The 24,908-nt window shown below is 42.1% G+C and overlaps 1 protein-coding gene and 1 long non-coding RNA gene across 2 annotated transcripts; both read left to right on the top strand.

The window, feature by feature from the left end:
- The first annotated feature begins 1,456 nt into the window (after nucleotides 1–1,456).
- Nucleotides 1,457–3,116, top strand: LOC115535838 (uncharacterized). The gene is made up of 6 exons (XR_003974565.1): nucleotides 1,457–1,494; nucleotides 1,576–1,616; nucleotides 1,792–1,891; nucleotides 1,970–2,112; nucleotides 2,722–2,920; nucleotides 3,018–3,116. It is a non-coding gene; the product is annotated as an uncharacterized LOC115535838 (long non-coding RNA).
- Nucleotides 3,117–5,993: 2,877 nt separating this feature from the next.
- Nucleotides 5,994–10,450, top strand: LOC115535837 (uncharacterized). Its single transcript, XM_030347370.1, has 11 exons — nucleotides 5,994–6,266; nucleotides 6,345–6,410; nucleotides 6,503–6,628; nucleotides 6,726–6,941; nucleotides 7,032–7,088; nucleotides 8,251–8,373; nucleotides 8,597–8,743; nucleotides 8,850–8,939; nucleotides 9,068–9,222; nucleotides 9,761–9,914; nucleotides 10,002–10,450. The coding sequence occupies exons 1-11, from the start codon at nucleotides 6,245–6,247 to the stop codon at nucleotides 10,157–10,159; spliced, it is 1,314 nt and encodes a 437-aa protein (XP_030203230.1). The 5' UTR covers nucleotides 5,994–6,244; the 3' UTR covers nucleotides 10,160–10,450.
- The last annotated feature ends 14,458 nt before the right edge of the window (nucleotides 10,451–24,908 follow it).

Below are 24,908 nucleotides of genomic sequence, written 5' to 3'. Positions count from 1 at the left end.
TATCACGATATATAAATCATAATAGAACCATTTCAGAACAGGTTACATAGACTCTAAGGAAAGCCAAACTGCTAAATGTATAAAACAAAAGAAAGAAACTTAGTAGGCCTATGTCGTTTTGAGAACATTTATTGTGCAAAACTGTAATCATACAACATAATGTTGTAGCTGCAGAGACTTTAACAAAGAAAAAAATCATCTGTGTAATGACGTATACTTCTCTTAATTAACTTAAAACTGGTGGTGTCTTGTTAATATAGAAACGGATACTGTGAATTAGGGAAATACGTATTAGGCATGGCTATTTTAAATAAAGAAAAATCTTCCAAGTGTGTGCACAGATACTTGATATTAAAACATAAAAGTGCAAAGTGAACGCATACAATTTTAAAATGAACATGAAATGAGGTCAATCACCAGCTCCTCCGTTTCGCTTTCAGCCATATTTGCTTAGATGACGATGATGCGTTGAAGCCGGTTGCAGCTCATGGCTCTTTAAATTTTGCGGGTCGCGGGCGATGCATTGCAGCCGGTTGCAGCTCGTGGCTCTTTAAATTTTGCGGGTCGCGGATGATGCGATGCAGCTGGTTGCAGCTCGTGGCTCTTTTTAAATTTTGCGGGTCGCGGACGATGCGTTGCAGACGGTTGCAGCTCGTAGCTCTACCCATGACCCGCTCTTTATATTTCGCGGGTCATGGATAGATCGCGTCAAACATGCATTATCGCGATAGAGCAATATAACTAAAATCTCTATCGTAGGCCATTTTTTATCGTTTATATATCGTATATCGTTTATATCGCGCATTCCTAGTGGGTGGCCTGTAAATAATTAATAGGAGAACTCTGGGGGAGCATTTCAATGCAGCACAAAGGTATTCGAATGATGGAAAATCACCAAATAACATGTTTCCCCTGAAAAACATTTTTAAATATAACAGCAACCCCTCCACCTCTTTTTCCAGATCTACATGCATCAAAAAAGTTATAGTTGGGAGGAGCTGTCTCTATCAGAACGGTTGCACTGTTATTTTGTTCCAGCCATGTTTCAGTTAAAAACATAAAATCCAGTTTAGAGGTGGTAATAAAATCATTAACTGAAAATGATTTGTTTTTAAGAGACCTAACATTAAGTAGACCCATCCTGATGGTGTTGTCGATAGGCTTTAAGGTTGTTTTTGGTTCGGAGGCAAACCAGTGTACCTGGAACCAGAGTTCCCTAGGCCGAAGATCGATGATTAATTTCGTGATTGTGTCATCCGATCTGAGGACGCATGTTTTGGACACTCAGGTGAAGAGAGGGGCGGAACTGTCAACAGATCACAATCTGGTGGTGGGTTAGATCAGGGATTGGGGGAAGACTCTGGATTGATTTTATCAATTTCCCAGGAAGGCCACTCCCTGCTCTGATACATATAAAACATGCAGAAGAAGTCAACTGATAATCTTGCAGTGAATCAGACTGGTGGAGAAGCAGTAGGATCAGCAGTTTCCTGGGTATGTAAGAACAATTTTGGCACAGGCAATAGAACTAGAAAAGATTGCAACTTCTTTGATTCTTCATCCATTTCTTTTTAGTAAACCTTCTCCAAAGAGGATTTCCAGATGGCACAAGTCAGGTTGATATACATTTTTAATTCCATTTTTAATTTTTAATTTGCATTAAAGTATGTCACTGTTCGCCCTGTGTTTCTTTTTATTGAGTTACATGGCTTATTGTTTTAGACTTTTGAATCCATGTCATGTCTTTAGGATTAATAAAGTATATATTATCTTGCATCTGATCTAAAACAGGATCGGGCATTCGCTCAGTGAAGGGGAAAATATATACCGTTCTGGTAGAAAGCTTTCTGTTCAGAAATGGCTGGTGAAGAACAACATTCCTTGTTCTTTGGTGAGTGTGGTGCAGAACTGTCTTAAGTCTATACTGTCATGAGTGTAGTAACTCAGTGAGCCTGCTTTGTCCATGTAGAGTAAGGTACCCAACATCGCTATACTTGGCTCTGGAGGGGGAGAGCGAGCCATGGTTGGGATGCTGGGCTCCCTGTCCCAGATGGGGGAACAGGGGCTTCTGGACGCTGCCCTCTACATGAGTGGTGTCTCTGGATCAACATGGTAGGGCATGCCACCCGATACTACGGAAAACAAGGAGTTCTTCTTTTTTCTATTAACAGCAACAGCAAAAAATGGGGATTGGCTGATGAGGGAAAGAGGTTGAGGTTCTGGGGGGAAGATGGACAAGGAAGGTGTGGGGAATGAAGTGATTGCAGTTAGCAGATGGAAGCAGGATCTGTATAGCAGGGGAAGAGTTTTGACCTCTGGTGGAGAATGGCAACTCAAGGACAGAGCCAGACTGTGACATTTCTGGGTACTTAATGCTGCACATTTTGAAAACGGCTTGTAATGGCTAATCACACTCACACCTGGTGGTATGATAGGTCCCCTTTAAACATGCTGTAGGCAAGCATGTTTATTATTATATTATTTTGGTAACTTGTCAGCTATAGTTAAATTCTCTGTGATTATATCTGTTCTGGTTAACTGCGCCTGCCTCTGTATGGGACCATTTCCATTTTGAGACTACTGCCGGCTCACTTTTGACCAATGAGGGCATCTCTTCTCTGGTATATTGCTCTCTTCATGTACTTCTCTGCTTTCTTTCTTTTACACTTTTGACTCTGACCTACAGCAGCTTTCAAATTAAGGTATTCTGCTTCCTTACAGGTGCATGGCTTCTCTTTATGAAAAGGCTAATTGGTCATCAGACATGAAGCAGATAAAGGTTGTTGCGGAAAGACTTGGGCACAGCAGTGTCAGCCTGAAGGACAAAGTTTGGAAACTGAAAAAATATCATCAAACAAATGACAATTTCTCACTGACAGATGTCTGGGCTGCACTGTTAGTGACTACGATTGTCAAGAAAGTAGGAAAACAATAATCAAAATATAATTCCAAAGTATATTTCTATAGCATACTTCTATCTTGGGAAATCATTTATTTGGATCCATATTTCTCCTCAGATAGACGAATCGACCCTCTCCAACTACCAAACGTGCCATGACCAAGATCCATATCCCATCTATACAGTCATCGACCAGGATTCTAAATACAAACATCTGCTACGCGGTAACTATGAAATACCAGTGCGGTCGATACATTTCTATTTGGCAATTGGTTTTGTAAATATCCAGTAATGGAATTGAGACTATCACAAGGTTTCCAAATATCCGATACCAATACCCAATTATTAGTGTGGTTGCTACTGCAAGCACATCTACTGTTCTTCTTAAAGGGAACATATTATACAACCAGGTGGGAGTGTGATTAGCCTTACAAGCCGTTTCAAAAATCTGCCCCATATGACATCACTAGTGGGCGTGTCCACCTAGATCTCTGCTGGATAGAGCAGTCTAACAGCCTACCCAGTGGACTGAAGTAAACGTTGCTCATCTATCCAACACAGATCTAGATGGACACGCCCACTAGTGATGTCATATGGGGCAGATTTTCAAAACGGCTTGTAAGGCTGATCACACTCACACCTGATGGTATAATATGTTCCCTTTAAGTTTTCTTTATTCCGTTTGGATGTTTTTTGGGCAGTTAACTGCTCCTGTATACTTTCAGCTACAGAAACCATTTAACTATCAAAACGTCCAGCTCTTTAACGACATGATGGCTATCTCAAGGCAACTCTTTCAACTTTTTAAACTGTTACCCTTTTTCGGCTTTTTTTCTTAAAATGTAAGTCAGTGGGTTGAAGTTGAAGGGCCCTATCTTGCATCCAGCGCAATTGACTTTCTGCACTGTCGCATGTGTCGTTGCTAGTTTGCAACTGGCGCAGAGCGTTCTTTCCCTCCACCGCCATGCGTCTGTAAATTAGGGAATAATCTTGCGCCCCAAGGGGCGGTTTGGCGAAAGGAGGAGGCGTTTTCTGGCGCAAACATTCCCTCGTGCTATTTTGCAGTTTCAGAAAACAATTCTGCCACAAACCAGGAAATACCTGGTTTCAAGTCAGTGGCGCGCAGTGTTGTATAGTAGCGAAGTAGAAATACTTCGTTACTGTACTTAAGTAGTTTTTTTGGATATTTGTACTTTACTTTACTACTTATATTTCTCTGTACTTTTACTTTTACTTCGCTACATTTTGCGAAGAAAACGGATACTTTTACTCCGCTACATTTCCCTTGAAACCTTCGTTACTCGTTACAAAATCAACTCATCTTTAGAAAAAAAAAAAAGAATCATGAGAGATATGAGAATAACGTCGGGGACTGTGGTAGAACACAGACTGCGAGCTTGTTTGGCGAATCAGCTGTCCCAGCTCACGTTCGCAAAGCCCCCTTGCTTAGTTACTGTTGCTACGTCGATCAAACCTCCTACGACTGTCAACACACAAATGCATGGCTAGGACGAGGGCAAGGGCTATCAAAATTCTACTATTTGTATCAGGCTGGTTTGTACACGCAGTATTACAACACTATCTTACGTATCAATACGCTGTATATGTGCGTATTGGCGCGAAGTAGAATAAACGGAATAATCACCTCAAGGCAGGGCAATAAACAGTTTGATATGCCCGGCTCGCGGAAGGTCACCGCCCTCGACTTCGTCTCGGGCGGTAAGCCGTCCACGAGCCGGGCATATCAAACTGTTTATTGCCCGGCCTCTCGGTGATTATTCCTTACTTATTCTCAAAATTGTGACCCTTTGCTTCTTTATTAACAGCAGTTACTTGTACTTTTACTTTCAGTACTTAAGTACATTTAATATCAGAAAAGTACTTTTGATACTTAAGTACAGTAAAGATCAGATACTTTAATACTTTTACTTAAGTACTATTCTAAAAGGTGACTTTTACTTTTACTTAAGTAATTTTCCAGTAAGGTATCTGTACTTTTACTTAAGTATGGCTTTTGAGTACTTTATACACCACTGGTGGCGCGTTGTTCAGATGCTATTTTAAGGGTGCATGCATAATGTTGCTTGTGCACCTCGCGCATACACTTTGCTTCTCTCATCTACCTAGCCACACATCCTTGGTAAATGATTTGGGAAAGAACAGCGGATACAGCGGTAATAAGTTGTACTTTTAAATCAATGCGTCTGCAAACACCATACAGCAAACACATATTTTCTTGACACAGACATCGTGTACAAGCCCATAACTTTTAGGATTGATGAGTATTTTATCGTTAGAAAACATTGTTTTACCGTGAGTGAGTGTTAAAAAGAATGAATGAATGCGGGCGCACGCGTGTGTATGCGTAAAATAATGAATGAATGCGGGTGCGCTTGTGTGTCTGTTTAAACACACGCAAACTAAACACGCAACACATTATACAGTCCATGGCAATGTATATTAACAGGGGGACACATGCATATTAGGAACACAAGTCGATAACGATAATGCATACAATACTGATAAGAAACGATGTTTGTTAATGTATTGCATATCATTAAATAGAATCACAGTTACCGCATATCATATGTGTGCTAAGTTTTCTTTGCCGAAATTGATTTGGGACGAAAAAAGAAAACGCTATTCCATGTGTGAATTAGGCCATATTATTTGGCCATAAACTGAGCCATTTGAAGTTTGAAATTCATGTGGTCATGCATCCGTCTCATCAGAGACTGCAAACATGCCGTCAAAATATCAACTTGTCGCGACACAGACAGAGCGGCGAGAGCGCCAAGACGGCATGTTCATGCCCAAGGCAGCCCTTGCACACCTCATGGCCGTCATACGGCAAGATGTAACCCGTGTTACATGTCTTGTAGATGCGGATCGTCTTCGAGTCCATAATATCTATTTATTTACTTCAGTATGCTACAGGATCTTCTGCGGATGTGATTGAGGCCCACGCTGTTGGTGGGCGGGGATTACAATTGTTTCAGTGCTTCGGCTCACGCCTAGGGAAAACCCAATAGCGATAACCTTAAAAGGCGAAGCCTGTACGACATAGAACCGCCCACAAAGCTACTTGCGTTTGGCGCTTCTCACAGCCTTCCGCCTTCTCTGACACTTCAACTATTTCAGACATCGTAATTAGGTCGATATTCAACGTTAACCTTCATTCAAACCATTTAACAAATCAACACGAATTTCGTGTTTTACTGTACAGAAACCTTCTTTGAGCTAACCCCCCATGAGGTGGGGTACACTCTAGCTGGAGCCTTTGTGGAAACCTCCAGTTTTGGAAGTATCTTCAACAAGGGCGTTCTGACAACGCCAAAACCTGAGATGGACATGACATATCTTCAAGGTATGTGAAGGCAACAACTACAAACTGCCGTTGCTACCTTCAACTTCAGTGTCATTTTAACAGTCTGCCTTTTCCTAGGTCTTTGTGGAAGTGCTCTTGCGGACTCGGAGGTCATTCTGAAGACATTGAAGGAATGGCTTAAAGGTATGCCATAAAGTATATCACCTTATATCACCATAGCTAACATGCTGTTTTGTAACAAGCAATCAGTATGCACTAACATATGTTGTCTTTAGACATGACGACATTAAAGGACCACAATGGGGTTCAGCTTCTTTCTACTGTGGTAGACCTTCAGCTCTGCCAGTACACCGGCTGTGACCCTGCTCCCCTGCTTCAGACCGCAAATGAACTGCTTGAAGGTGACATTAATACACAAATTAATAATAATTAACAATTATTGCTTTGCTGATATTGTTCATTTGAATTGGTTTTCTCACTGTTTCCTATTGTACACAGGAAAGATGGGTTTGGATGGCTGTACGTTGAAACTCAACTTCACAGGGAAGAACAGCATAGACCAAAACAAAGAGATTCACACAGTCACTTCAGCTTTATGCCACTCCTTTTTTGATTGGCACAAGGACTTGAAGGATTCTGATTTTGAGGAAGTGGATGTCTTTGTGAAGACCCTTCACAAAGTAAATGAGAAGCTACCAGCTCACCCACTTAAAGGTAATCTATCGATTCATCAATCCATCCACCTATCTATCAATCCATCCATCCCTCCACCCATCAATTCATTTTTCTCTGTATGTGTCGCAGGTGCCAGCAATGCCTATAATGAAGAACTTTTGAAGAAGTTGAACGACAGTGTCAAAAGTAAGCATTAGCCTACTACTTTTTCTAATCCTAATTCTTTATCTATTGATTTATTCATTTGGGTATGATTTATTTATCAGGACCTATGCACCCGTATTAACTTCAGGCTAGTTTTCTTCTGTGTTCCCTGTGCAGAGATGCAAAATATACAAATTGGTCATGATGTACAAGCCCTATAGGCATTTAAAACTGGTATGAGATGTGGAGTCTGATTTCTGTGTGGGATGAGTTCCACACACCTGACAAAATGATTATCTATCACCGTTCCCAAATGTATTCTAGCTGTAAGCCTTCGCTGTCCGTACTCAGCCCTTTTGGGGGTGCTGAGGTTTTCCTAGTTCTCCACAGTATACAGTGCATCTGTTGATACCTATTGTTATTGTACGGTTTGGCTACTATCATTCCGTATTGATATCACCTACAGCCTATAAATAGCCTATAGACCGATGATGTTGTCAGGTTAGAATTTTCTGTACAGGGACATTTTGTAATGAAATTCAAAAATCTTCTTCTGAATCTGAACCAAAGGGTAATCCCTCATAAGCGCAATGCACCGCCGTAGGCATAAGAACATTGACGTAGGCATAATGGCCTCTAGGAGTAATGACTACACACTTGATTTGTTTGAATATGGCAGACCCTAGGATATGCGGTGCATAGGCTTGCAGTCCTAGTTATTCTTCTTCTCCCTCACTTTATCCAATTTATTTGTTTATATATTAATCAGGGACCATTCACAACACCATAGTTAGCTTCAGGCTAGATTTAGAGATCGGCAGAGATGCAAAAATATAAGTACAATACAAATACAATATGTCACGATATACAAGCTCTATAGTCGTGTTGGAGATGTGGAGTCTGATTTACGTGCTGGATAAATTCTATGTAGGGCTTTGATTGGAGTCCCTCTAAAATGAGTCACCTCTCACTGACTCATGTCTCACTGATCAGACGCTTATTTAAGGGAGGATGGGCAACATCATTTTATCTTAAACATAGGAAATTAACAAATCATCAAAAATTAGCAGATTATATTTTTGTACAATACTCCAGTGTTGATACTCTCCTCTTCTTATCAAGGGTTGTGTATTATAGTTTATGAAGGGTACACTTTAATATATATAATATTTGTATCATCAATACAATGTTGACCTTTCCCTAGGAGAGGAGTTGCAGAGCCATGATGGGCCAAGGTTAATTCTCCAGGCGTTAAAACTTTACAATAACATCATCAGAGGAGAGGACGAGACTCATTTGGTGGATGATTTGAATGACCTTCTCAAAGGTACCTTCTGCAAGTGACTTCACCTTACAACTGACTCATATTTTTAAGTTCTTGACAATTACTGAACTAAGTACAATTAGTGAGCCACAGTGGTCTGAGTCTCACATTAGCATTTGGTCACAAGATCAATACATGTTTTAGTTGAATGAATAATAAAATGAAAATCAAAAAATGTAATAATTTGTTGCATTATATGATTCTCATTATTTTATAAATACTGTAGGGAAGAAGATGGAGAGCGGTAGAGATTTGAGGATCAACAAAGATGAGTGGGTCAAAACAGATCTGAAGTCCAGGAAGCAATTGGCACTTGGACTCCAATTGGACATTTGCAAATCTTTCTTCAGCTGGTTTCCAGACTTGAAGAATGGTACAAATCTACTGTGTGCAGTATTTTTTTGTTGTAAGCCTCATTCAAACAATTCCAATGAATTGTATTCAATAACCTCAATATTCAATTACATTGATTTTCAAAGCTAGGTTTTACATCTCGGCATTTGTCGAATGGATGCTGAAGTCAATCTATGTTTGGGGAGCCAAATATAATTTCCTCCATCACATGAACGGTAGGCCTGTAGATTTTATGCTGTGTTCTCTGAAATCAATGCAGCGAACCGTATTTTCATTCCCTGTTGACAAAAGTTATTTCATGTATTTTAGACATGGCTTAACGTATTTCTTGATTTGACTTAAGCTTCAGATCTTGGCCAAAGGCTTCTGAAGAGGAAAACCACTCACTTTGAGGACGCCGGTTTGCTGGATAATTCTCCCTACATGAGTGCACTGAGAGCTGAGCGAGAAATAGATCTGATCATCTCCTTTGACTTCAGTGCAGGAAATCCAATGGAGGTAAGAAGTCCATACCTGAGGAACATTCAAATCCCCGGTAAAAAAATAGCAGAGGGGATGGAGAAGATAAAACAAACTTGCTTGCTTAAATTCTCCACATGCAAAAAATTGTAACTCTGTGATTGCAACGTTTTGTAATATATAATCTGTGAACATCATAACATTAAGAACAGTCTGTTTTTTACCCGCTCAATGCAAGTAAATCAAACGGAGTGACCCACCAATTAGGCAATTCACTTTGACAGTGAGGAAGTGAAATATTTGTCTTTTCAAATATTAGTTGAACAGACAACCTCTCTATGTAAAGATAAGATCAGTGGATAACAAATATTTTGCTTGTAAGGTTTCAACCTACTGCATTTTTGGGGTTTTCTGTTGAAATATTAATGCAGAACATTGAAGAAGAAATAGTAACATATTAGTTTAATGCTGTAAACATCCATATCAAAATCTTTGTTTCTTATAGATGAAATGGCTTGCTCTTATGTTAAGCTTTTTTAAAAAAAAAATATTAATTGTATATCTTTTCATTTCACAGACTTTGACGGAAACAGCTAAAGAGTGTAAGAAATTGGACATCTCCTTCCCAGCGATCAACTACACAAAAACGGACAAAGATTTCTACGTGTTCAAGGGGCTGAAGAAAGCCCCCACTGTGATCCACATACCCTTATTCAACATTGCAAACTGTGGTAGGTTATAATACAGTAAACAGACACTAAACATATTGAACCCAGCGTGTACAATTCACCAAGTCAAATGTTGTGTGATGTGTTCAGGAAGCGAGTGTGAGGCTTACAGAGACAAGTATCGCACATTCCAGGGAGCTTACAGCCCTGAGATGATTGAGGATCTGATGAAGAAGGCCGGTGAAAACGTATTAAACAACAAGGAGAAGCTGTTGAGAGAGATAGCGGGCATTGTCCAGCAGAAGTGACCAACTTCTGCATGAAAAAGCTCCAATGCTTATGTTGTTTTCTCTAATTACTTAAATTGTTATTCTGGAAATTGAAATATTTTAAAATATGCCTTAACAATGTAATCAAGATAGCTACCTATTGAATAACGAAACAATCGTTATGTCTGTCTACAATCATAAACAATCGTAGAAAGACATTGAAAATTGAAATAAGAGAGTTGTGATGTGGTTTTCTTTGATCGGCCATTTTATATTCAGTACTTAAAATGTATTTTGTTTGTATCAATCACCAATAAAGACAATCTCAAACATTGATCACTATAACTGAATAAGAAAATATTGGGTTATTTTCATATTGTTTTTCATTGCCGTTTACTAACAGTAGTAACAATCATCTTCTTGGCATCAAGTATGAAACACTGAAACAAATGTTGTACCATAGTATGAACAAAATTGCCACATGTTCAACTTGCTCTTTAAATCATCATAAGCATAGCCATAGACACATTTTCTTTGTACTGCACACAAATGTGTGTCCACCACTAAACCTCAAACCTCTACACCCCTGGCCCTCTAAAAGCTCTTGAAATAATGGAACATGGTATATAAATGTGCTGCTGTAGGTGGGTTAGATAGTGCCACTGCTATTACACAAAGAGGTTATCAGCCAAACATTATATTAACAAAGCAAATTGCATACGAGACATGAACGTCGATAGTCCAATCGCAGGTCCGAACGCTCGCTGCAATACGTGATAAGTTGCATAAAGTTAACTTAAAGTGTAATTCCGGCGCAAATTGAACCCAGGATCTTTGTTTTGGCATGAAAACCCATCAAATAAGCCCTCCAGATACCTTTTTAATTGAAAATCGAGTATTATAGTTTGCCGGGCGCAATGTTTGGCGTCCATGTTGTTGGCTTGGGGCATTGAGTTTCACTTCTAAATCTGCATTTTTTAACTGTGTTTACAGGAAGTCCATACAAGTCGAATGCAGAAGGATTACCGTGTCTGCAGTGCTCATTTTGATAAGGACGACTTCATCATTCCCAAAAAGAGCTGCGGACCTAAAGAACCCAAAAAGTGTTTCATTGAAGAGGAATGCAATCCCTTGAGTGCGGCAAGTGGCTACGGATAGACTTGAGGTAAAGTTCTTTGCTTATTTTTCGTGTTATATATGATTGTTAACAATTGGTGTGGGGGAGGATGCGTCACGAAACAAAGTTATAAGTCCTATAAGCCCTAACTTCATTTGAGGAAGTGAAAGATGATCTTGTGAGTTGTCCAGGTAGGCTAACCTCGATTTATTGTGTAAAAGGATTTGTGGTGGGAATTTCCGGACCACGTCAATCGTTATGTGTCAACCGGGTAGAATAAAGTCATCAGAACGTTTAACAATTGCGGTCATATAATTGTGAAAAAACGGTACAAGACCATACAACAAACAATAAAACAAACGTTGCAAGGATAAGTCCATTATCAGCTACAACTGATAGATTACCATTTTATTAACCAAATGATAAGGAAGTATTAGGGGGCAATGCTGCCCTGGCAATATTCCTGGCTTTAGCCAATGCAATGGACTTCTCCTTGCAACGTTTGTTTTATTGTTTGTTGTATGGTTTTGTACCGTTTTTACACAAATATGACCGCAATTGTCGCTGTTAATAACTTTTAATGTTGCATCGTCGAAGCAATCAGTAGAGAAATACAAAAATTCAAACGAAAACGCCTATTAATAAAAAATATATATTAATTAATTAATTAAAAAATATATATCACTAGGGGGCACTATTTCAGTTTCACTCCATGTGAACTGAGTGACGTACCTCCATGTGGGCGGAGTGCCCGCCCCTCCATGTGGGCTCCGTCTGCGTGCTGCAGTCAGGGGTACTTGAGTGTGCCGTGGCCAAGGGGCTGTTCCGTGCTGGAATACGGATGCCGTGGTCACTCTAGCCAAACGTTCTAGACTATAGTATGCAAATGAGCTCGGGCACGGGGCCCCTAATTTAGCGATGCTCTTAGAACTCTACGAGTACCCCTGAAGCCCTCGTTAGCTACGAGTGTTTTCACGACGTTCGGTACGCAACAATGCTTTCGGGGAAACGGTGTGGAAACGGTCTGATTCACGTACGGCGCACTACCAGAACCACTTACGCCTCGTTTCCACATGCGTATGTTTTTCGTATCCGTGCTTCCGTAAATTTACGGAAGGGGTCACTAGTGTTTTACGTACGGACATGAATTTATTTACGCCAGCCAAAAAGATGGGGGAACGTATGATAATGGCCGTTTTTAGGAGACCGGTACTTTGGAACATGAGGAACGACATATACGGAGATAAAAACAAAACCAACCAGGCTTGGAAAGAGATCGGCGAGGAGTTCGGCCTGCCATGTTTTGTGAAAAACATAAAAACTTTCATACGGTATCTCCGTAAAACGACGGCGAAAGTTATATTTTTGGAACGTATATTACGGACATACCGGACAGAAATTTTACTGAGGGGAGGAGTCTCGGAGGAAAAACGGACATTACGGAGAATCACATAGGAATGAATGGACTTTCGTTCGGAGACGGTTGGATCGCATACGATAATGTACGTATGTGGAAACGAGGCGTTAGGCTAACGATGCTTTCGGGAAACTGGGCCCAGGAGGGCACAGATTCCCAGAGTCTCCAGCTCAGGGCCAGTCTAGTTTAGATACTCAATGCTCCTCTTGGATTGATTGAATTGCAGATACCGTTTAAAGGGACTCTCACCTTTGTTGCATTTGAGAATTACAGCACATTCAAATCATCCCGCCTTCCTCCAATGCCCCACCCCCTAAGCGTTATTTTACAGAGTACAAAACTAAGCGAGTACTGTAACGACCTCGCCGGTGACATAATGATGTCGAGTCATTAGTAGTTGAAGGTAGTTTTAATGAACCAAAACCAGGTCACTGAAACCCGTAACATTGTAACCAACGGCAGAAAACCGACACAAAACAAACCCCGGTTACCCCGGCAACCCCCAACACGGTCTCACTCGCGTGCAGGCCCCCACCCTCCTGTTCTTCCAAGGCCCTCCCCCAGCTGACCTAATGATTCGCCCCCACGCTGATTGACAAGAAGAACATTACAATACACGCACATAGAACAACCGGCATAGCGGACAACGAAATATAATGTAACACATAACACACAAACTATTTAACTGTCCCAGCGTCGCTACAGTACAAAAGTTCTAGACTCCCATGGGTTATGTTTAGACTCCCATGGGTTATGTTTAGACTCCCAGGGGTCATAATATCTACCAGGGGTCTAGTAAACAAGAAATTTAGCAGGTGGCTCACTGTAATTTTATGGGCTTCGTGTGATACCGTTTTGAGGCCCCATGTTGAAGGACAGTGGTCCCACTGAGTATAAGAAAGGTGTATGAGCATTACAAACAGAGTAGCGGGACAACGTCGCGTCTGAGGCCGAAATGGGTCCCGTAATCGGACTGAGTGGTGCGGTTGGGTGCCAACGGTCTGGAGGTCTTCCTGTAGCTCCAGAGTAGCGGGACAACGTCGCGTCTGAGTCCGAAATGGGTCCCGTAATCGGACTGAGTGGTGCGGTTGGGTGCCAACGGTCTGGAGGTCTTCCCGGAGCTCCAGAGTAGCGGGACAACTTCGCGTCTGAGTCCGAAACGGGTCCCCTAATCGGACTGAGTGGTGGGGTTGGTTGCCAACGGTCTGGAGGTCCTGAGAATCATCCAGGGGAGCGGGACCACTTGGCTTCTGAGGCCGAATCGGGTCCCCTTGTCGGACTGAATGGTGCAGTTGGTGGCCAACAGTCTGGAGGTCTTCCTGAGGCTCCAGAGGAGGGTAACTCTGTGAGTCTGAGTCCGAGATGAGTCCCCTAATCGGACTGAATGGTGCAGTTTCAGTACGCCGTGGACCACTTTGGTCTGCCATCGTCAGTCGCTACGGTCGCTACTCGCTACTGTCTGCCGTGGAATCAAAACAAACCCTCTAGTTGAGGACGCGCCTTGATGACGCGGGCCCGAATGCGCCACAAGAAGCAGACGGAAAACCTTATATATCCATGCAGCAAGGTCTGTCGGCCAATAAGGTCATTCGGTCCGAAGAATTTTATTGGTTGAAGTTTTCACTAAATATTATGAGAGTAAAATAATTGTTTGTTTTTACTCCTGGTGGGTCTGTCTTGCATATTAGAGTGTTATTACCTTATTAATACCAATTTAACCTTATCCAAAAAAAGTGTAAAAATGCAACAAAGGTGAGAGTCCCTTTAAGTTAGCTATAAATGCATCATGTATCACAATGATTTATATTCCTTATTTCTTACCAAAACTATGCCACTCATAACAATCATTTAATCCATACCCAATTAATTAATTAATAAATTATGCCTACGGTGCCGTGTTCCAATCCCCATACTGTCCGTACTTACTAGCCAAAATTTGAGTACGCAGTACATTCCAATTCGGATCCGGCGAAAAGAAGTATACTTCAAGGACCCGGATGCCGTACTCAAAACGGGCTAATCGTGAAGTGTGGATCGAAGCATAGACATCTTATAGACAGACGGAGCATTGGCTGCTGGGACGCGAGAAATACGGCCGCCATCTTGGAGTGGTCAACCGGGAGCAGCAACAGCAGCAGAAACAGGATGCCGGGCTGTTGTTCAGCGTATTCCTGCTCAAATCGGCGGACAATCCATAATAGGAATTGGGGGATTACTTTTCACAAGCAAGATTTAACATTACCGTACTATTGGTATAATTAGTATTGAATAATAAAACACGCCAAACCATGTGGCCTTTATCATAGCTACACGTATGACAAAAAACCGCATGAAAATCAGTGGTATTCAGTGAGGTATGATTAATTAAATGTGCTGACAGTTCATTGCTCCAGCCAAACGGATTACACTGAGTGGAGCGGATGACCACTCCAAGATGGCGGCCCCGCGTCTCGTCAGTGCCAGTAGGCGGTAGCATTCGATGCTCCGTCTATCATATAAGATGTCTATGGATCGAAGGACACTCCCCGTACTCAACGGCAGCCATCTTAGCTACGTAGCGGAAGAGGCGGAGCCAGGCAGCGCCAAAGTCGGCGCATTTTGTAGTTTTTATAGCTTTTTATAGCTGCTAGGCGTAAAGAGTTCACCGTTCAAACTTACTTACTTACTTAGGCCTTTAAGTTCCCAAAGGAACATAGGCCGTCGACAAAACCCCTCCATCCTCTCCTGTCGTGGGCCCTCCGCTCCAGTTGAGGCCAGGACAGACCTTCTTTCTTCATTTCCTGTTCTGTGGTTCTTCTTCAGGTGGTTCTCGGTCTGCGTCTCGCCCTGTGGGTTCCAGGCAGGCCCCCAGGATAGGCGCATACTTCCGCAATCCACCAGTGCTCAGAGGCCAAGCCTGGTATTGCAGCTGTTTAAGCTGGCTGTGGACGGGGGTCCGTCATTTCATGTGGCCCAGAAGTAGATATCGCCGTCCACTCCAATACAAGTGGGGAACAGGATTGTGTCTCCGCAAAAAATGTCTGGATATCAATCAATGGCTCATAATTACCTTCATGCCACGTCCTAAAAAAATGTAAGTTCTTTCCTTAACGCCACCTCAAGCGTTTTATTAGCCGTTATCTCGCTGGGGAAGAGGGGTGTGCAGCTGAAAGGAGTCGTAGTGAAGCAAATGGCATCCGAGAGGGCCTAGTTCAGTGCTCCGTTTTTTGGACTGGTTCATTTGCTGCTCAATAACTCTCACGGTCCTCTGCTTGCGATCATTGTGATTCATCATGTATTGATCCATTTATTCAAAAGATCCAAAGACAAAGAAGCGGTGCATTACGGTATCAGTTCTATATTTCTGCATCCGGTAAGTCACGGACTAGGTCACGTGTCTTGGCCACATAACGCGGAAGCAAATCGCTCAGTTTGTATAGGAATGAATGGGCGGCCATTTTCCAGTCTGTGGTCCGTCCTTTAATATGTCCATGGTTCCAGGGTTCACCGTTCAAAGCGGGATGTTTATTGCGGGGGAGGAGCCACGGCGGCAGTCGTGATCGTAATTTCCGGTTAGTGCACCACGGAGTACTCGATTTGGAACAGCACTCACATCTGAAAAATTAACGTAGTAGACAGTGCGGATAGTATACTTCCTTTAAGTATACTCATGGAAGTACGGGTATTGGAACACGACATGCATATAATATGGAATGGAGCAGGCACGGAGCATGGGGGTGGCTTTCGTGAATGAAGCCCCGAATCTCACTTCAAAAGCCCCGGATCTTTTTTAAGGTTATAAATTGTCATTGCCATCTAGTGGAAAGGACATGCCACAGCATGGATAATGCTTCGCTACAAAATCATGGGCCTATTGTTGGCTAAGCACAGTGGGCATACCGCTTAAAAAAAAATAAAAAATATATATAACAAATAAATAAAACCAACAAACAAATAAACAATCCATCTCTGCAATCCTACTTTGAATCTACTGAAAGTTGGCATTTTAGAAATTCAAAATCTTCCTACACCATCAAGAGCATATGCAGAGAACGCCTCCATCACCCTAACACAGTGCTGGAGGAGTGGGGGCGTGGCCTCCATCACCCCGACACGGTGCTGGAGGAGTGGGGGCGTGGCCTCCATCACCCCGACATGGTGCTGGAGGAGTGGGGGCGTGGCCTCCATCTCCCCAACATGGTGCTGGAGGAGTGGGGGCGTGGCCTCCATCACCCACACGGTGCTGGAGGAGTGGGGGCGTGGCCTCCATCACCCACACGGTGCTGGAGGAGTGGGGGCGTGGCCTCCATCACCCACACGGTGCTGGAGGAGTGGGGGCGTGGCCTCCATCACCCACACGGTGCTGGAGGAGTGGGGGCGTGGCCCATGGCCCTATTAAAGATTTTTTAATAGGTATTCTTTAATAGGGCCTCCCTCCAGACGGAGGCTGTAGAAGCAGGACCAGGTGTTCCAGCTCCTCCCAACGGCTGCATCAGAGTCCTTCACACGGGGGAGAAGGAAAAGACGACGAGTTCGAAAGAGCAACTTTTGCACTTCAGGTTCCCCTTATAAAAGGGTTTATTGGAAATAGTGTGATACTTCAAAACAGTGCTGTGTATGAAAATAACAAAATGAAGTAGTGCTGGGTGACTCCATCAAGCCTTAATGATATAATTGTATATTATTTAATATACACTCACTCACTCACAATACCATTTTACTTTTACTCAACTTTACCAGGTCTTTTTAGTTTTTGTGAACATTTGGTCAGCAAGTTTTCCTAACATGTATCACCCCCTCCCCACGTAATTGGTAGACACAATCTAAGGAACACTTTTCAATATAATGTACGTCAGAGTGGGACGTTAACTTTCTACCAGTACCAGCCACCCAAATAAATGTTCAAATCCATCCTGCTCAATAATAAAATACTTTGAAATAATTTCCTTGGGATATTTGAAAAAAGAAAAACACGACCATCAAAAACCGCAATTTCCAAGTCGTCTCTCTGTTCCTGTGGCTCTAAAGTGGTTTCTCAACCGGCGCGGCACCGCCCCCTAGTGTGCGGTCCTGGGATGGTATCGGGCGCTGAGACAAAAACACTTGAATGGCCGTTAAAGTGTAATTCCGGCATAAAATTGAACCCAGGGTCTTTGTTTTGGCATGGAAACCAATCAAATAAGCCCTCCAGATACCTTTTTCGTTGAAAATTAAGTATTAGAGTTTGCCCGGCGCAATGTTTGGATTGCATGTTATTGGCTTGGGGCAGTGAGTTTCGCTTCCAAATCGGCATTTTTGAACCCCTAATATTGCTAAAAATAGCACCAAACCTCTGCAGTAGCATGACTAGGGTCCCTACACATAAAACGAGGCACCATCAACTTAGTTAAACCCGGAGCTTATTTAAAAATACTTTTTAAATAAAGCATTACCGGCAGGTCCGTGTTTACAGGAAATCCACAGAAGACGATTAGGCTACTGAATGCGCTGGAGTTCAGTTCAAGGAGGAAGGTTTTGGAATTTCTAATTTATATAATTTATACTTATAAATAATATATAGCAAGTGTTCACACGGAAGGACTTGCATATGTAAGTTACAGTTAAAAATGATTTGGTCGCTACAATCAAGCATGGCAGTTTTTGACATCCAATGCGTTGAATTTGTCTGCTACGAAGAACGCAAGCGCCACTTGGTATGCCATCATCCTTGTTGACGATGATGGGATCTTGATGTGATTATGACGAGTTCCGCCGGATCTTCTCAAGTCTCTATTTTATTACAGCATTTCAACACAAAATTATCAGAAACAGTAATTATTAATCATAAAAACACATGGAAAAGCCAAATATTGTGCTATTGTCCCAAGCGACTTACCAAAAAGTGGGGCATAACAAAAACATAACCACATTTTTGAGCATTCAGAGAGGGTGCGATTTATAAACATGTGCTTTATAAATACATTTGACTTGATGAGCATTTTACACTGCTGTGTTTGTGTGTGTGTGTGTGTGTGTGTGTGTGTGTGTGTGTGTGTGTGTGTGTGTGTGTGTGTGTGTGTGTGTGTGTGTGCCCTGACCAGCGTTAGTGTGTCTTGAGTTCATATTTCTTATGATCTTCCTCCGCTAGCGTCCTGATATCAGACACCAACACACACACGCACACACGCACACACACACACACACACACACACACACACACACACACACACACACACACACACACACACACACACTCAACCACACATAAATACCATACGCACTCAACACACATTTAGCTGAACTGTATATCTAAACATTATATAGATGAAGATTAGATATAACTAAACATTATGCTGAACATAATGTATAGGCTATCTGAACATTATAATTTTCTTAACATTATATATATGAAAATTATATCTTTCTGACCATTAATAAGTGAACATTATAATAATAATAATAATAATAATAATAATAATAATATAAATACATCAAATCTATATAGTGCTTTTCCAAATGCTGAAAGACGCTTCACAATAGCAGCTAAATAATACTAATACAAATAAAATCAAATCAACATAAAGTTTAATGGTGCGAAATACGGGGGGGGTCCGGGGGGGCTCGACCCCCCCCCCCCCCCCAATTACCAATGAGAGGGGGGGTCTCAAATTTGGTCAAAAAGTGGACAATATATTTTATTGTCACAAATGGTCACTTAAATGTTTTTAAGCTCCCCATGTCCAGTATTCACAATTAAAAACATTTATTCATAAATATGTTATTTTTGAATAAACGCACATCCTGCGTGCGTATGTAAATTAGCCATGTTCGGGAAACAGAAGAAAGACATAATGTTGAAAAGTCATGCTAAAAACGTCTGGCAAGCGAAAGCCTAACCAGAGTGTATCACTCACACACTTTGGGCTATCTTTGCAGTGACTGAATTGGATTGATTGAACTGGGACACAGGGTGCACTGTGCATAACATAAGTGTGTGCGACTGTGCATGTCCTTTCCGGCTTCGGCATAGTGTGGTTATGAAGCCGTTGTTCTTGGCTGTGGTCCGACTGTGTGCCTACATATCGTTTCCGGCTTCGGCATACTGCATGGTTATGAAGGCGTTGTGGTTGGTTGTCAAGTCAAGTTTTTTTATATAGCACATTTAAAGACAGCAATAGTTGACAAAAGTGTGGTAGAAAAATACAATGCAAAACAACAAATAGGCCTAAGATACACAACAAAAGCAAAAACAACAGCAACAAAGCAAAACAAAAAAAAGCTTAATTTGTGCTAAAGGCACCAAGTGCAACTTTATGTAAACATTCAATGAAAAATAAACATTCAATTTCTAGTCTTTTTTACACGTAGTAAGTTTCAATAACTCCATACCATTACATATCGACATTCAAGGAGCAAAGATGAGACGTCGTTGTATGGTGAGAACTGTGGGGTGTTCCACAAAGCCGGTTTTAGCACATAACCGGGTAAGTTAACCCAGGGTTTTCGGTAACCCTAGGTTTTCCGTTCCAAAAGGATCACGGTATGTTAGTTGCTATAGCAACATATGCTCTGAATCAAACCTGGTCGGACCAGGCTTTGCGCAGGTTAAGTTTGAAACATAACCCGGTTTTGGGTATTTCAACCGGCGTTCACCGCAGATTTCATGTGTTCACAATGGCATGCCCTTTTGATGAGAGAACTGCTGATATCAGAGCGCAAATTATACGTGCAATCCACCGGGAGCGATTTTATAAGACCACGGCTCGACATCTTGGCATATTGGATGACTTTTTGCTGGAGTGGAGAGATATAGATTCTCGCGCAAATCTTTAATATATTTAAATAGTCTTACATAGCCAACACTACCAATCGAGGACCTGGCCTCAGTTCACTCCAGACTATTTGCGTAGCCCTCCGTTTTTTTCAAATGGTAGTTTTATCTAGGCTATAATGCTGGAGATGCTGAGCACATCACAGTCGTTTCAGATGACCCATCCAAGATTTGTATCGGCCTCCTATCATACAAAGAGCAATATTGTCTGAGTACTATGCCGAGAGGCATTTACAACATAAAGTATAAAATAGTCCTAACGGACTTGCATCCACTGGAGAATGTTCGATCGTAGCCGGCGGCTTCATTACAAGCACTGATCCATCTTGATCTGTGAAGTTGATGAATTGTCACTTTTAGGTTGTCTACCCAGTTACCAAAAAAAGAAACATTTGGAATAGTATGCGCTGTGGCAAGCACACGGTTTGCATGTGTTACTTCGAAGGCAAAAAAAATCGAAAATACAAGAAAACACAAAAACCTACATTCAACCAGTGTGGGGTAGGCTATGGTTCATGACTCTCTGAGGTGGTAGGTAGGCCTACCTCCAGGTACCCCCTCCATGCCAGGGCGCCCTGAATTTATGTTTATTAACAGCTCCTCCACCGGGGTCAAGACAATTTGAGGGCCAGATCCAGTCTGCCGACTGTCGGCCTTTTCACGATTGGCTTAAAAAAATGGCTTATTTAAATTTATACCAATACGATGGTGGGAAAAGCTTACCAGTGTATGTTTTTTATACTTCATTTTTATACTTGATCCTCTGACCGCTTGGAAGCAATCGGAGTACATATTGTTTTAGAAGAAAGGGGTTATGTGGTAGGATCTTTAAGAATGCTTAACTGGGATATTTATATATTCATGGCTCAAATATTAAGGATCATGCTTTTGACGTGTAACTAACGCATTTAAGCGGTCAACGATCCGCTGCCAGGCTTTGGTTCTCCGGGTTCCAGAGGTTTTAGCGTTCCCTTTTCTTGTGATAATGTCCTTCTCCTCGTCATAGCTCTCCAGGATAACCTGGAGTTCCATTTCATTGAAATAAGCGGCCCGTTTCGCCATATCGATCAGGGTTTCCATGATCCATACATCACGTCTTTTTAAGTTTGGGGCGGACGCGCACAACCCTGTGTTAACCAACCCCGAGTTGATTGAACTAATGCATAACCGCTGCTGTGGAACCGAAAACTCTGGGTTGGTCGGCACAGGGTCAATCAACCTAGAGTTCAGCGTTAACTCAGTGTTTGTTAAACCTCCGTTCGTGGAACACCCCTCTGATAGAAAATCGTAAACAACAACAATCGCCGGTGGGGAGAAGCCATTTTTCCATTGACTGGAAGCCTGCTTTATTTATTGTAGGTTACAAAAAATAAAGAAAATGGCGGCATTGTTGTTGTTATCGATTTTGTATCAGTTCTCACCACACAACCGACGTCTCATCTTTGCTGCTTGAATGTCGGTATGTAATGGTATGGAGTTATTGAAACTTACTACGTGTAAAAAAGACTAGAAATTGAATGTTTATTTTTAAGCCTCAAAAGTTGCACTGGGTGCCTTTAAAGGCCAATGCAAAAAAGTGAGTCGCGTTTTGAACGGTCAATAGTGGGCAGTTCTCAGACTCAGGGCCGGGAAGACTGTTCCAGAGATTGGGAGCCGCCACAGCAAAGGCTCTGTCACTTTTTGACTTCAGTCAGCACCTAGGTACATCCAGCAGCACCTGCCGAGCTGACCGTATCCTCTTACTGGAGCATGAATGATATTGAGGTGGGGTGGACTGGCCATCTGGTATTATCGGGCATCGTCCCGGTGGGCCGTTGACCCAATGTGGGCCGGTCCGGTCCGCTATGTTTTGTTTTTTTCTCTCTCTCTAAATTCCCTCCAATCGGGCCGGCCAATGGGCAACAGAGGGCTAGCAGTGTGTGGCCAGCATCGACACATATTATTGGTATATGTTTGTCATTGTCAATCAATCATGGGCTGACTGGCTCAGAGAGCCCTGACAGTGCTGTCAATCACAACAGAAACCAGGGTGGGCGGGACCTCATGGCATGGGCCGGAGTCGCGGGAGTCGGGACGGAGCTGAAAATGGATAAGTGTAAGAAACGCCCGGGTGGCGCTGAAAAACTGCGACCCTCTGGAGGTGGAAGCGGCTAAATGTTCAAAATGTACAGACCTATTAGGTGCCGGGGTCAACACCCCAGCTGGTGCTGCTGCACCGGGAGACGAGCGAGTGGAGGCAAATATGCTATGTAACGTTAGCCTGGGGCTAGCTAGGCTACATTTTGAGAGGGGTCATCCCTATACCCTTTTTTTTTTAAAAATAGGTCCTATGTTCCCCGTTTTCCCCAAAAAGGGTCCTATAGCCAGTGTTGTGCCTGAACGCGTTCATTGAACGATAGTTCATGAACTAGTTCATATTTTCGGCGAACGTGAACTGAACGTACTGTATTACTGCCTGATGAACGTTACTGTGAACTCGTTCATTCTGGTGTCTGTGAACGGCACGCGCAGTCGGTTTAACTTCGTTCAATTGGGGGGTTATTTGTTTATCAAAACGGCGGATGCGCGCGCAGAATGAGAACATTTGTTTGACCGGTTGCCATGGTTATCTCCGTGTGGTTAATTTGCAGTTGCGGTGTTGTCAGCTTACTGTTACATTAAACTGCAATCAGAAAATGTGTTGATATGCTATAGACCCTATAGTGTCTGTGGTGTAAAGGCTGGGACGAATTTCGAATTATAAATATGTACAATCCATAACGTTAGCTCTCTGGCTCATAGCTCAGCGGACTAGAATACCTCCTAGAATCATTGCTTGTTGGCCGGAAACGGAAATGGGGGCTGTTTACGTTTGGTTGTAGTCTTTTCGCTCGGTTCTCCGACTCAACAGTAGGGCTAGAACCGAGCGAAAAGACTACAACCAAATTTGAACTACAACCAAACTAGTTCCCTTTCCGCTTCCAGCCAACGAGCAATGAGTCTTCCAACAGAAATCAATGGGATTTACAAAATGCGCTAAATGTACAATAAAACACGATAGAAACTATTTCGGCTCGATGTTCAAAATACCGGAAAAAAATAATAGCTCACACAGCAACATATTGAAAAAAAAAGAACTATGAACTAGTTCATTTTTTGGAACTGTGAACTTAGTTCAAATCTTTGAATTATGAACGTTGAACTGAACTAGTTCATTTTAAAATGTGTGAACTGAACTTTGAACTAGTTCACGTAGAAAGTGAACTATCCCAACACTGCCTATAGCCATACATACCAGGGAGCATAGGACCCTTTTTGGGAAAAGCGGGGAACATAGGACCCTTTCCTGGGAAAAGGGTCCTATGTTCCCCGCAATCTATCAATCTATAAAAATATTTAAACTTTGACGCGACATTCGCGTGATAAGAGACAAAAAAAATGTATTGTGACAGTTGAAAATAAAATATTTTTTATAAGCCTCAAGGATGTTTTGACATTGATTTTTGATAAAGTATGCTGAATTTTGTTAAAGGCACCCAGTCCAACTTTCGAGGCTTAAAAATAAACATTCAATTTCTAGTCTTTTTTACACGTAGTAAGTTTCAATAACTCCATACCATTACATACCGACATTCAAGCAGCAAAGATGAGCCGTCGTTGTGTGGTGAGAACTGATAGAAAATCGATAACAACAACAATGCCGCCATTTTCTTTATTTTTTGTAACCTACAATAAATAAAGCAGGCTTCCAGTCAATGGAAAAATGGCTTCTCCCCACCGGCGATTGTTGTTTACGATTTTCTATCAGTTCTCACCACACAGCGACGTCTCATCTTTGCTCCTTGAATGTCGATATGTAATGGTATGGAGTTATTGAAACTTACTACGTGTAAAAAAGACTAGAAATTGAATGTTTATTTTTCATTGAATGTTTACATAAAGTTGCACTGGGTGCCTTTAAGTCACGCTCAGACTAGTGTCATTTGTATATTACAATAAAAAAAAAAATCCCCCCGTGACACTGTCACCTTCTTTCCTCCTAGGAGTTTGCAGGTCTGGTAGATATGGGGGTTTGAGATGCAGCAGCCACCGGATGTCTGTTAACTTCCTGTTCAGGTTTCATACCTTTCGTGTCAGCAGCACAAGAGACACTAACTTGAAAAACAAAAACAAAAAAAAGCAACAACTGCTATTTGCAGTGCTGTACTATTATTCGGATGAATGTTCTTGATTAAATTGTTTTAATAAAGTACAGGGTTCATCCCGTTCGTCTCGTCCCACCCCTAGTGCTGATAATGTAGTGGGCTGGTCTGGACAGAAAATGCCAGGGCTGAATTTTTGTCCCAGTCCACCCCGTGCCACCCCATGTAAATTTTAATTTAATTTTGAACAGCCAGCGAAGAGAGGCCAGAACAGGGGTAATGTGATCATATCGCCTTTTCCCAGTAAGGAGACGTGCAGCAGCATTTTGTTCATGTGATAAAAA

Source organism: Gadus morhua, chromosome 22 (assembly GCF_902167405.1).
Source record: "Gadus morhua chromosome 22, gadMor3.0, whole genome shotgun sequence".
In the NCBI taxonomy this organism is placed as follows: domain Eukaryota; kingdom Metazoa; phylum Chordata; class Actinopteri; order Gadiformes; family Gadidae; genus Gadus; species Gadus morhua.
Note: the sequence above shows the minus strand (reverse complement) of the source record. Positions and strands in the feature narration are given on the sequence as shown.